General features: G+C 39.6%; 1 protein-coding gene across 1 annotated transcript in view; it reads left to right on the top strand.

Moving 5' to 3' along the window:
* Positions 1-14,713, top strand: part of PDE11A (phosphodiesterase 11A) — a 135,350-nt gene that overhangs the window by 89,235 nt on the left and 31,402 nt on the right. Inside the window, exons 11-13 of the mRNA XM_075710569.1 lie at positions 8,648-8,794; positions 8,900-9,007; positions 14,257-14,366. Coding sequence (XP_075566684.1) covers positions 8,648-8,794; positions 8,900-9,007; positions 14,257-14,366 — 365 coding nt within the window. The remainder of the gene's footprint in view (positions 1-8,647; positions 8,795-8,899; positions 9,008-14,256; positions 14,367-14,713) is intronic.

The following is a 14,713-nucleotide window of genomic DNA, read 5'->3' as shown; positions in this document are numbered from 1 at the left end:
CCAGTGGTCTTGCAGATTGGCTTGGGTGCAGTGAGTGCTGCTGGAGTACACTGGGATAGAAAATAGTGTAATACCAGTAATGTGTAATGACCCACCATTGTGGCACTGGTGGGGTTTTTGAGGTTTTATCGGTGTTCTTTTAATTTTTTTTTTTTTTTTTTTTTTAGTGTCTGTTCTTGGCAATGCCTTCACTTCTTTCTCTCTCGCATGCTCTCTCACACCACGTGTCCAACTGAGAATTGCAGGGCACAACTTGGGCTGTTTGCCACCAAAAGAGCCAGTTCGTCCCTGTGCCTTCACGCCATGTCCTCTGTGAGAAGAACCCTGACCCTGTTCCTTCCACCCTTAATCAGGTTTTTCCTCTTTTGAGTCTTCAAGGAAGCAGCTAGAGCCTTCCCTCCCCTTCCTAGGTAGCCTTGTGGAGAAGGCGGCTACCTTATATCCCTCTTCCCTCACCCTCCCAAATTTATAGGTATGAGGAGGTCAGTCTGCATTACCCATTCTGCTCTTCATGGGAGCAACAAAGCTGATTCTCTGCCTACCAAAACCAAGTAAGGCTGCTGTGGGAAATGGCAGCCTGCATGCCTGACACTTTTGTATCACTGCGAAATACTTGCCCTAGGTTTGCTGCTTGTGTTTGTTTCAAATTCTGGGATGGAGACTGAATAGACCCTTTTGTATGAGCTTCTCATCTGTACCAATGGTCATAAAAAGTCGACAGTTGCTAGCCTGTAGTATGTGACAAACTGGTTATTTCCTAATCACCGTAAGCCAAAAGGACGTTGAATGCTCCCCTGCGCGCCTCAGGAGATCATTGTGTTGAATGTGCATGCCCTGTAAAACTCCAGTCCTAGGCTGCTGTGGTTATGGACTTTGGCCTTAAGAATAATAGATACTCAGACCATTAATTGCTTTTATTTTATGTCTCTGTTCTTTTAAAATAGAAATTTCTTGTTCCTTTTATAGGCTGCCATATATTTTGTTTCTGTATACTAGGAAACAACTTTAACATCAAGGATTGATTTTTAGCAACATAAATAATGTATTTTGTGTCTTTTTTATTATAGTTTCTAACAAAATTTTAAATGTAATATTTTTATCTCTGATATTTATTATTCCTTTTGATGGGTCCCAATCTCAGAGTGGCATGTTCAGACAGGATTGATTGACTGATCAGAAACATTCAAAATACTTTCCGCTTTTTAGCTATAATTCTGGGCTTACCTTTGGAAATAGCATGTGTAATGCTGTGATGATATATCTTCCCTTGCCCTTTTAAAAATAAAATTATAAGACAACAAATGCTTTTCTCAGGTACATATAGCTTTATACCAAAAGCAGAAAGTAAATACCATATTTTTGTCCTAAGCCCACAGTGCATGACAAAAAAAAAAAAAAAAAATCCTAAATGCTATATTTGATAGTGATATATTGCTTAATGGCTACTTTTCTTGTTCTAATAGAAGGAGCAGAATAAATAGCTTGCTTAATGCCATGGAGTTTTTCTTTTAATTAAAGCAACTACCAGCATTCATACTAAGCAGTAGATATGTTTGGTGGATGGTCAAACCAAATATAACTTTTTGAAACAAGACTAAATGCAACTTTCTTTGTTCCACATTTCATCTCTAAATTACATATTATGCTGTTAATTTGCCAGCTGAGGATGAAGCAGTATGCAGCACATATATGTGCTTCAGCTGCAGATTTTGAAGCTGGATGCAAGATTAGCATTATTCTCAGTTCACAGATGTGAAACTTTGACTAAAGCAATGAATGACCTTTTCCAGCAAAGGGATTGGACACCTACTGTGGGACTTTGGACAGAGCTTGGACATTTGATTTCACAATTGCAACCCTCTGCTTGTCTGCTGGGTTTCTCTGAAGAGGTTTAAAATACATAAATCCTGTTCCAGGAACTGTTGATGTCTTTTACATCTGAACAGTTGTTGGATAAAACATTCACAGAGTCTGGCATACAGAAACAGGGAGTCTGGTAGATCTGACGGTGCTAAAGCACGTTTATATGGCAGCATGATGTCTCCTTATGTCATGTTTTCATCCAACTGCCTTCAGAGGAGTCCAAAGCCCCACTCTATCTCATTCCAGTCTCCAGCTGTGGTTATGTGAGTATCCCTTCATACAGTGACCTCATTCAGAGAATTTGAATTTGGTGACAGTTGTTGAAGGGCAAATAAAGTCGGGGGTTTTTTCATCCGTCTTGAGCAGGGGCATTGGATTGCCTGGTTTCAAGAGCTCCTTTCCAACCTAAATGATTCTGTGATTCTCTGTGATTTCACTCCCAAAGCAATGCTACTGTGATACGTTAAAAAATTAGAATCAAAATCCAGAGCATAATACACGTGCACGCTTTAAGTCTCTTCCACACCCACTCCCCTTTAAATTCCTTTTAAAATGTTGCTGTCCTGCTTCTGCTGCAGTTGGTCATTGGAAAAGAGGTGCTAACTCAGCATTGTGAAGGGCAGAGAGACGCCATCCGCAGTCTGCAGTAACAGATGGAGGCCTTTAAAAGCCGGGTTGCTCTGGGCATTAAAACATCCCTGAGCTGAAACATTTGATTCCTTCCCCTTTGGAGAGAGTAACAAATGTGTCAGACTGGAACATAACAGGCTTTGGTCTTCCATGGCTATGAAGAAGTGCAAAATTTGTCCGCTACTGCTAATAACCGACTATAAAGATACATTTTAAAAGATGCCTGCAGCTATAAATATAAGCAAGTATTTTAGAGGCCTTTATACATTAAAAGAACCTTTTACAAATAAAAATCTTTGCCATCAGAAAGTACCAGCTCCAATATGGATTGACAGAAGATTAAGTGAGAGATAAAGAAGGCATCGCATTTAAATATTCTCCACTTTGATGCTTTCTGTGCAGGTTTTGATGATCAGCCTTTAAGGTTTTTCAGTTCCTAATCCTCTGAGGGAGATTCTAGGTTAAATACTTGAAAGGGTAAATGTATTTTTTTGTGTACATCACATTGTCTGAAGCTCCAGTTTCGCTATAGAGTATAAATGAGGTCAGATCCTGACCTGCTATTGAAATCATAGCACATGGACTCCTGACTCAAACAGTGCCCCTGGAAATTAAGAGGCCTACCATATTGTTTTGCCATTTTTTTGCTACATTGGGACATATATTTCATGGGATATCTTTATATGTCTTATATTCAAGTTTCTTGTTACTTTTTCTCCATCAGTCTGGCAGTATTTTCTGATTAGGAAACCTTGCTAACTATTCCACATGTCATTGTCCATAGGGCTATATAAAAAATGGACTATTCCGTAGTGGAAGTTATTGTCACAGAATAGTTCTGATATTGCACGGGAAAGAAGCTGAGCATACTGAATGGCAGAATGTGCTGAGTTTTTTAATAAAGCCATACTAATATATTTATCAGTCGGTTTCAAAATACTTTCCTTGCATAATAAGCACTGATGCCTTATCCACACAGGTAGTAAAACTGAAGTACAGAGAGTTTAAACTGACATAGCGAAGTAGAATTTCAGTCCAGCGTTTTCGGTGTTTAGCTGGACTGCTTCCATGGTAGCGAACGTTTTACAAGGAGCAAGAATGCTTTCTGAAGAACTCGCCAGTTTCCTTACATTTGATTTTATCACATTCTCAAATATGGATATATAAGATTGTGAAGAATATGCTATTAGAAGAGTTAGTGAAAAATCATTTAGTAAGCCCTCCCTGTCAATCTATGGAATGATATTTTGTCCTATGTTCTTGGTATCAAATGGGATCAAAACCTGTGTTTTCATATAATGTGTAATGCTGAATCAAGTTATTACAGTCAGACCCTTCAGCTGTAGGTATTTTCTGTTTAAGAAACTCCTTAAGCTGCCTATCAGTGTGGCCAACTTGTAAGAAGTAAGGATGGCATAAAAGGTTTATGGCAAGATGAGACAAGATGTAATCACGACCTTGAAATTGCACTGTCTCCACCACTGACCCAGACTGTCTCATAACCAAATTCTGCTATAGCAGATTATTAAATATCCAAATTGCTATTTCATATTTGTTCCTGACATGATACAATTTTTCCCTATGTCAGGAGTTACCTCCCTCTGACCATTTTTTATGCTGGCAACATGTGACCTGTCTGCTGGTCTCTGCTGGCAGTACATCTGACTGGCTGGAATGAGAAGACTGTAGCTTAGTATAGCTTTCACATACTGAAAACTAGGCTTCCAACTCACACAGGAAGCTTGGTTTGTAAAACTGTGTGGATCATTAGGGAAATCCATAAAGTTTCTACCCTCTTTGGAAGGACTGGTAATGTGTTTCTAGATCCTAAAATAGCAAGACACCTATCATGATCTTATAGCAGCCATCACGCCTACAAGTTATCTAGCTTGCCCCCTTCCCTTTCACCCATCTCCAAGGGATCATTCTTATACTATTTATAACTATAAGCTGATTTAAATTTATTTTGTAGGAGGGCATTTAATGATATGCTTTACATATGTTTTCTCAATAGCAGTATTGGCCATTATGAAGGTACTAGTGTGGTATATGACAGAAACTGAAAGTAAGATTAAAAGAAAAGCAATTTGCAGTAACATTAACCAAGCTGAATGTAAAACCTATCTCATTCAGGAAATATGTTCAGTAAGAGCAGCAGGAGTCTCCCCTTTTGCATGTGTTGATTGATTGCGATTGCTTCGTTCAACCCTTACAGTGAGCATGTTGTAAAATACTTTGTGTATATGCGTGTGCATATTATACTGCATTTTTCTGACATACGTTTACACATGAACACGTACTGCCCAGAAGAAAAAACAAACATGAATGCTTATCTTTATTCGTATCTAGTTACATGCTAACAATATAAAGAAAACATTTTATGCAGCATATGTTTTCTACAGACTTCTAAAACTGTGAAATAGTTGTCTTCAGCAGCACTAAGGTGTAAGGATAATTTTTTTATTTCAAGTGTTTAGCCTTTCAAAGTTTCCCTAAAACTTTGACTCTGTAGTTACCTAAAGTTTTCCTTCTTAGGTTTTGTTCATCCACGGCAGCCCAAAGTCTTATTAATACTAAACCAGAAACATTATTTTTGTGTTCCTATGGGCTGTCTTTTATAGTGGCCAGAATTGGGACTTTCTTGTTGGTAGAAGCCACTTTGGTGTTCCACATATTTGGAAGTATGATGGTCATTAATGACATATGGCTCTTTGGCAATGGCTGATGTAAGGTAAGGCTCAACCAGTCACTCGTCTCCTAGCTGCTCACATATACCAAGCAGACTGAAGCAATTTACATGATAGCAAAGAGCAATGAGGAAAGGAGAATTTGTCTCCAATCCTGAATTGAGTACAAAGGCACTTTTCCTCCTTCCTGCATCCATCCCACCCCATCCCATGCACATCTGAGTATGGGGTAGCCACACACTCACACATGCCTCATTCGGGAGCTTGATACCCTCTTTTTCAAGCTGCCTACAAGTGGTGATAGTTTCCCAGTCTGGTAACTGCTGAGTTTGTGCTTTTTTTAGGCAAGACCAGTTGCCTTCCATGTGTTAAGCCCAACTTGTGTTCGTGGTTCCTTTCAAGACAAATTTTTGCTTTAGTAAAAGGGGTATGGAGATGTGACCAGAGGAGGCATGGCCAGCTTTAATCTACCATAAGCTCGCAGAAGAGTCATGTGAATTTTTCTCAAGGATGAAGAGCGTTGAAATTGGTCCGCAGGATGAAAAGACTTCAGAGTATAATGTTCTTAATTGTTTTCAGAAAGGGGAAATTGAGCTTCAAAATGTTCAAAAGGAAGTAAGCCTTTTAAGTGATTCTAAATCACTGGGGTGCTTTAAAAAATAATTTCACTGTAACTTGAATTTTAATTGCCTGCCCCTTTTTCTTATTGTCATATTGTCATCCCCTGTTTTCCTGGAAGAGAGTGTTGTTATTGCTGTTTATTTAAGAAATCTACTGGAATTTGTCCTGCAGTGCAGCAAAATTTCAGGGATGGATACGTTTTAATATTCTATATTATGAATATTTTTTATATCTTTATAATTAAAAAAAAGAAGTTTTAATGACTGCTCTCCTATAAACCCTGGACTGCTGCATTTCCAACATAAGAAGCTGAGGACAGACAATGCCAGGTGCAGCCAGAATGTTGCTGCAGCCCCACAACGTATCATTTTTTAACATTGTTCAAATTAGCTGCAACACTCATAATTCTGTTGTTTTCTTTATTGCTGTTGTAAAGCAAATGGTTCTTTTATACAAATGTTATCTCCTGGCTATTAATTCAGCAGTTATTTTGGATTATGGCACTCATGCTAAATTTAAGAATGCAAAACCTCATAAATATTTAAAAGTTTCAGACTGACATGGGAAGAAATTGTTTTTGACTTGCTTTGTTAATATTCTGTTGTTCAGTTTGGAATATATTCTCCACTGTTTGACAAAGGGAAAAAACTGTAGTTGAGCAACTGCTTCAAGTGTTTTCCCTTGAATTATACAGCCTGGTAAGTGTTTGTTTCCAGTAAAAAATAGCAAGAAAAAGATCTGTTTTCCTTCAAGAGGACAAAAAACATGAAAATTTTAATCAGAGCTCACTTCAAAGTTAATGAAAATGCAGCAGTAGGTTTGTAAAGATAGTGTCGATAAAACAATTTCAAGTAGGTCTACTTACAATCAAGTGCTTCTGTTTCAGCATCTTTGTCATTTAAACTTCTCTCTAAGGAACAAATGAGTAAGATGGACAAATGTGTTTCTTCCCTCAGAGACATTTTATAGAGAGTGTATTTACTATGCAATGAGTGTATTCATAGAATAAATATTAGTATGCATCTTGAGTAACCCCCAAAGCTCTGAAGAATAACTGAATGATAAAGAAGTCACAATTTTTGTAAGACCGCTGAAGGTCTGGACAGCACAGTCTCTGGGCCAGTGTTCCTGTATCACACCTAACCGTATTTTCTTTCTTTCTTTACCTCAGAAGTAAATACATAGCTTTTCAGCTAGATCTTAAAGGTTGTTAAGGTGTAACTCCTGTTGGGATCATCTAGAAGTATTTCAAATGTTTCAATAATTATTCAAAATAAGATGCTGAATTGATTCAACCTGGATAAGTACTCTAGCAGAAGAAGTATGCAGTTAACAGAGCTTACATCTCTGCCTGCATGCTCCAGAGGTTCTTCAGCTGTGTCCTGGGATGACACTTGACTTGATGGGTTTGTTGTGTTTCCTATGTCAGTTAACCTCACTGGTGTAACGCCGTGACTTTTTGTGGTATTGGCATGCTTTAGCGGGTGGTGAACTGAAAAGACTTTTCTTCTGGCTAGCAAGTAAGTTAACACTGCAATGTTAATACTATTTTATGGCAGGTTTACACGTTCTTCTCTTACATGGTATAGCTAAACCAGCTTAATCTCTGCATAAAGTAATTACCGAGGTGGCACTTTCCCTTTGGCTAGAAAAAGCTTTTTACCTCTCAATAACTTGTTGTAGTTAGAGTGCAAGATTTCAAAACACAAGTTTTCAAAAAGGAGACTGTAAGGTGGTCGCATAGAAGCTGTAACTGTGAAGGTGAACTTACAGTTGTGTGAACAAATTGGTATTTTATGCAAGTGAGTAGCTGGATGTGCCACACCAGCTGAGTCCAGGCAATTTTAACCAATTCAGCATGGTCAAGCTCACGGCCTGTGGGCTGGATCCAGCCCCTTTGTGAGGTTTCTGCCTGACCCATCACCTTCTCGCTGCGGAAGACAGAGAACAGATGCTCCTTCAGCAAATGCAGCCTCCTCCACCTGCCCTCTCTAGGGAGATGAGTGGCAAGTCTGAAGGGGCATACGGAAGGGCAAACAAGCCCGTGAGGGTTGTCAGCACCTCCGCCTGGCTCCCACAGGTGCTGCCACTGGGCCAGCCGCGACACATACGTGTGCGCAACTGTATGCATTAGCCAGGCCTGCACGCTCATGCGTGTGTTTTTGTGTGCGTGAAAAGCTCGTTCCCCTCTTTGAAACAGAAGTCTGCTGTTACGTGGACAAAGCAAAATGTAAGGCTTTTGCTGTTGTTTATTGACTTACTACATAATCAGTATGTTGAAAATTATTTTTATTTTACTTTGAAAAGTACTTCTGCTAGACATTTCTTGTATTACTCTCTTCTTGGTTCTATGAACGTGTAGTAAACAGTGCAAAGCAAAGGGCAGTTGTATGCTTAGGAACGTAAGACATTTGGATGAAGAAATTCTGCAGAGCAGTATATTTACTTTGCATTTCTGAATGGTAGCAATTAAAATTCACAGCTGCTGGCTGTCCAGATGTTTCTTACATTACAACATTGTAATTTGCATTGGAATATATTGTGTTACTGCAGTAGCTGTAAAGTGGTCAGCTCTTAGTCTAAATGCTGTATATGGGCTCCAGTTGGGATGGTGAGCATATTTCCTGCTCATATCAGGTTCTTCTCCTTCCCACTGTTTCCCCGCTCTGTTAGCTTGACATGTTTGTATTTCTCAGATGAAGACTTTTATTCCTTGGCATTCAAATCAAGCAGGGGACATATTGGCAGGTCAGAACTGATGTATGGATGGTTTCTTGTAAGAGTGACACAGAAAAAAAGACCCAAATTTTGAATCAGAAGTTTCTCTCTCCCTTTGGCATTTTCAGGCAGCAAACATCCCTCTGGTGTCAGAGCTTGGCATTGATGATATCCATTTTGATGACTTCTCGCTTGATGTGGATGCCATGATTACTGCAGCCCTGCGGATGTTCATGGAACTTGGAATGGTTCAGAAATTTAAAATTGACTACGAGGTAACCATCTGCACTGCAGAGATGTCTGCTGCTTTTGTCTTGGCATCGCTCTGTCCATTTGTACGCTTTTAGTAGCCCTGATACAATTTGTACTTTTCATTTCAGACACTGTGTAGGTGGCTTTTGACAGTTAGGAAGAATTATCGAATGGTTTTGTATCACAACTGGAGGCATGCTTTCAACGTCTGCCAGCTAATGTTTGCCATGTTAACTGTAAGTATCCAGCTACAGACACAATCCCCTAAGAGCTTTTATTGCCACATTGCCTTACCTGTCTAAACATTTTCCAACATTTGATTTCTTTTCTAGTTATTATGATACTCATTCATTTCCAATAGAAATGCACACAAAATTATGTTATTCAACTTAAGGCAGCACATATTTGGCAAAACTTTATAGTGTTTTAGTGACAGTGATATCGCGGGCACATTAAAGTGACTGAAAACAGATGGTAGTCTTGGAGTGAGCTTGCTATTATAGATCTTGATCTTACAGAAATGTTTTCCTTTTGGAACTCTTTGATTTGACATTTATTTCAGACTCTTAAATTGTGAGGTACAAAACCAAGGAAGATTAGAATCCCAGAAGATACTGTTATGTTATTATGTTGATATTTATTACCTTCTTATCCAGCTTCATCTAAATAGTTGTAAAAGGTATTGCTTTAAAACATTTTAAGATTATCTTCCAACATGGTGATCTAAGTGAATCTTGTGTGTATATTGGACACTATAACACTTCTGCGTTTTCTTAACACGTATCTCCATCGGTACCTGTAACTCCTCTCAGCGTACAAGTAAATTCTTTTGAAAGTACCACTGTTCTTACTCACTCTCTCTCCCTACCCTACAGCAACCTCACTGCATGAAATAATCCATGTTTGGCTAGTTAATTCTTGTAAATGTATCAAAAAAAAGCTTGGTGGTCCTGGGTATTTAATAGTCTGGTTAATATGGCAAAAGAGAAGCAACACGTCTGTGTGCACACACCACTTTCCGCTGTACTTTACATTTTGGGTTTGCCTTATCTCCAGATAAAAGTAAGAATTCAAGTTTTTCCATTTTCTTTTAATGTTCAGTTTTAATGGCCGAGTCATCTATTGTGAATCTTTAAGTGGTCACATTAATAGCGTTTGTGCAAGTATTTATTTATTTGGGATATCATGTGCTTGTCCCCTAATTTTTAATCACTAAATGTTTATGTTCTCGTTGCTGGCCAGTCTCTGCGGCGTGGTTAACATCTGGACCCTGTCCGTAGAGGTGGAGACTCCACAGCATGTGCCATTCGCAGCCCAGGTTGGCGCCGAGTTAACTTGGGACAGTCTGTGGCCTGTTACCTGCTCAGAGGGCACAGCTGTCTTGTGCGTGGGTTCCCAGTTGTCCTGCTTTGTTTGGCCTTGTCTCTGTGCCACAACTGGGTGTGTCGGGTAAGAAAAAAACAGTGTGATGTCCTCTAGTAGGCAGATGTTGGTATAGTGCTGGGTCCATCCCAGCTATGTGGGTTTGTTTCTGTGACCATTTACGGAGGCGTAGCAAAGTTGTACCGTACGCCGTGAGACAAAGGAAATGGAGACGTTCAACAAGAGAGAAAGGTCACCTCTTTTTCTGGGCGTGAGGCTGTTCAGCTGAGCAGAATTAACGTTGTTTTAGCAGGCACTTTCTGACGCTCTCCAATGAAAACTCGTGATGTGTGAGCATCGGTCGTTTTTAAGGTTTTGTAAACGTGACATGTTTTTTCTTAAATTATAGAAAAATGAAAAGCTTTGTTCTCTGAGGAGTAAGGGCTAAGTCAGGCAGCGCCGTTCAGCTGGGAATGACTTTAATTTCTGCCAAACGCTGCCAGGGGGTGAGGAGCCCTCAAACCTCACCCGTGAGGACCTCTAGGTGGAGCTCCGAGGCCAGGTTTTGGGCAGGCAATTCTTTCGGTGGGAAATGCTCTCTCCCGCCGGGCATCTCCATCGAAGCTAGCGGTGACTACGTTGGCAGCCAGCAGGGAGAATGCAGATCCCTGCTGCTTCAACAGCCACCAGCAAGCCTGCGAGGCCTCAACCATAAACTGCTTTGACCGTGGTTCTCAAAGCGTAATTTCAGGATCCTTTTAGTAGTCAGCACGGGGATGCAACTGTCTGTGGGAGGTGTCTGTGGGGTTTTCAAGACAGGCTCATTTCATTGCCCACACTCCTGGTAATTAACCAAACAAGCAATTCCATGTGCAGGGCTGGACATGTGCGCCCACGGCACTGGACTCACCACGCATCCCACCCTGCTTTGCTGTGGCTCTGGCTGAGAATAGAATAAGTTCAGGTGTATTATCTGCTTGGGCTGCTCTCCCTTCCAGAGATAGGAAGACTGATCTTGTGAAAAAAGACACAAAAGAGAGAGTCAAGAAACTAGTAATAGCACAAGGCTTGCTCTTACTGCATTTGTCTTGGGGGAGCCATCCGAGTTAGTATGTGCCTTATTTTTTCACCTGCAAAAAGGGGAAAATCTTTTGACCATCAGAGAGGGGCTCTGATGGTTAAGAAGGCGCTGCTTTGTGCAGCTGTTGCACCCTATTCCTTATTTCTCCATGACAGTCGGCAATATTGACTGCGCCACAAATATAAATCAGCAGGTCTGTTTTAGGGCATTTTCAGGTAGGACTTAACCGTAGCATAATAATGTCTAATCTGTAATGTGGTAGCCTCTAATGGCCCAACCATGCTCCCACTGAACGCAGAAGGAAAATTCAGCTGGGTTGAACAAGCCAAACAACAGAAATCCAACAAAGCTTAAACCAGTTGTATCACTCCTGGGACAGCCTTCTGCATATCTAAGGTGTGTTCCTGTATCTCTAAGTATGTATTTTCTCTCTCCGGTTAGACACCGAACAATTATAAACCCAGTCCTGCGAGCCATACTTCTGTATTTCAGACTCACCCAAATATTCTGAGGACGACCACTGAAGCAAGACTGCTCCTACAAGTTAAGGATGTCACAAGAGCGTAAACCGCAGGATCAAGCCCAGGCTTCATTATCAATGCCTTTGCCTAAAACAATTCGCATTGATACTTATTTCAAAAAGTAAAAACGAACAAGTAAGCAATACAAAATTAAAATCCCATCTGGTGTGCTAATAACAAAACATATAAATGTGGAGCAAGGTATAATGAATGCAATTCATTTTCTCACATGAAAGAATGACCTCCATAACTCACTGGAGACGCCGCCACTCATGAGTTATGGGTCATTCCTTTTCTGGTGAAAATAAATTTTACTGCACCGTCGTCTATAGCCATGTATTTTTTCTCTCTGTGTAAATTAAAAAAATGGGAAAATGTAATCCTCTGTTTTCTTGCATTATGTTCAAAGCAGATATCCCCTTACTGTAACATTGTTTTAAATTAATTTTTTTTATTAAGCAAAATATGCTATATTTCTTTCATACATCTAATGACAAGACTTTTGATTAAATAAAATGTTGCATTTATTTTTGAGATATTGCTACTGTTAATAAATTCCTTAATCAGCTTTCCTGCATTTGCAATACAGGTTGAATCCTTGAGTTTAATCAAAGCTTGTGTTATGCTAAAGAATATTTATTACAGCATCAATTTTATATTGTAAAACTTCTATTTTAGGTTGTTTTAACTTAGCCATGAATGTTTTCTCTAGACTGAAACTTGACACATGGCATGTTGTCAGTTACAAACCTATTTTTAATCCCTTTTTTTGAAAATAGGCCTCGATTATTATTTGTTATATAAGAGCAATGTTTAAAAAATAAAAAGAGAAAGCACTGGTTTTTAGAGAATTTCCTCTGCCTGGGTAGCTGTTACTGAAATTTAAAAAAAGCAGTGCCACTAGAAATCAAGAGAATCTCTTTTGTAATATTTAAGTTACTCTGTATACCAGTGGATTCTACACAAAAGGAATCTTTTTTCCTCATATTTGATCATCTTTTCTGAAATGTAAACTTTAAGCACAATTATAAAGCTTTTGCAGCAAGTCCTGCACTTCCTCAGTTCACACTGAAATGCATTCCTGAGCAGCTGGGGGAGCTTGGCTCCCTGTACTGCCTAAATATTAACTGTGGCCGCATTTTAGACTATGAAAACAGAGGCTATTTGGGTTTGAATGTGCATTTATTTAAGTAGAATTTGTGGTCTTCAGGGTGAATAGCAGAGTTTTCACGTGGTATTGCAGCAATTGACTGGCATTTCTGAGTGGGCTTAAGTTCCTACTAAGTAAGGATATCAAGTCCCACTGATATTCACTGTCTTTGTATCACTTAACCCTCTTCTTGCCAGTGGGTGAAATTATGCCCCATTGAAAATCAATGGAATTCAGGATTTCTTACACACTGTTAGTGTTCAGCTTTGGTTTGGTCCTCCAATATAAATGTATTTTATATTCCTTTTATATCATTTCCTTTCATGCTAACTAGATTTTGTGGCTAATTGAGGAGTGTCGTTGGAGACTGGCACTGTGGAAACACAAGTGTTAATGATTTTCCAGCTCAGCCAGTCATTTTTGCAGACAGTATGCCCTTATGCTTCTGAAGAGTTGAAGAACCAGGTTGTTTCTGTCATGGGTAAGATGCACGGCACCAGAGAGGTGGTGTCCCATGCAGGCTCCAGCACCTTCTCCAGACAGGATCTGTTCAGGGTGCTTGAGGTTAGCAGTAACAGTAGTAGTTCTTTTCTGACATAAGGCAGTTCAGGCAGGAAAACTGCTATGGCAAGTATCCACGAGGAGAACTATAGTGGCAAAAAAATGTTCCTAGGATCAGCTCCCCCATTCACATGGGTGTGTCTGGTCTGAGCTGCTCGTGGGGAATTTCAATACATCAGTTTTCAAAATTGTCTCCCAAATTCAGGTGGGTATCTGCAGCAGAAATAAGCCATTTGAGACGTTTGCTCTTTAAATCATGCCGCTTCATTTCATGTGTCCCAGATAACAAATCTCTTAATAGTTCGTAACAGTTCCATAGAGTATATTTTAGCTGGCTGCTTTTATAGGTCTTTTGATTTAGCATCTCAGCTATCTCTGGCAGTAGGGATTGACTAAGATGGTCACCTCAGGATTGAAGAAATCTGTCTAAGTACTTCTCTTAACAATAATTTCAAAATAGAACCAATTTTGTTTTGTATTTCTCTGATATGAAATTCCAGTTCCTGTCTTAGTGTGTAGTTATTGGTGTTTGTTTTCAGCTCTTTTTGCCTTTAGTGCCTTCTGGATAGTGGAGAAATGGCATGCTGGAAATGCAACAGAGAGATAATAACAGATCACTCCAAGGACGTTATCTATTCTGCTAACCATCTAACATACAGGAGGGAATATAATATGACAATAAAGCATTTATCTTCTCCTTACTGAAACGTTCATGGTATCAAAACAAAGTTGACTGTTGCTCGATGGACTAACATTACTTATCCCTTCTGCTACTGATAGTTACAGCTGCTATTTTTTTTCTGCTCTCAGACTGCAGGATTTCAGGAGATTCTGACTGAAATTGAAATTTTAGCTTTGATTGTGGGATGCTTATGTCACGACCTTGACCACAGGGGAACCAACAATGCCTTCCAAGCCAAGTAAGTTTTCTAATTCTTATTACTTTAATTTGTTTTTCTTCCACAGAAGAGCAAAAGGTGACCAGGATAAAGAATGAAGCATTAATTTCAGGCCTCCTAGGCCAAGGCCAACTGTTCTTATTCTTGTGTGTAGTGAGGGATTATCCATCTTTATCATTCTCTGTTCTTTTGGGTAATTGCTGGCTTGTCCTTTGTATCAGGCTGTTGATTGGGTTACCCCATGTGAACTGACACCACGTATTGAAATGTGGTGCCAAAACTTGATGTTCTTTTCAGGCCTGAGGTATTATTGATTCTGGTATTCAACCCAGGAAACACTGAAACTGTCTATCTGGGTTGTTCTCGCT

The sequence above is a fragment of the Pelecanus crispus genome, chromosome 5, assembly GCF_030463565.1.
Source record: "Pelecanus crispus isolate bPelCri1 chromosome 5, bPelCri1.pri, whole genome shotgun sequence".
Lineage (NCBI taxonomy): Eukaryota > Metazoa > Chordata > Aves > Pelecaniformes > Pelecanidae > Pelecanus > Pelecanus crispus.
This window is presented reverse-complemented; position numbering and strand designations above follow the sequence as displayed.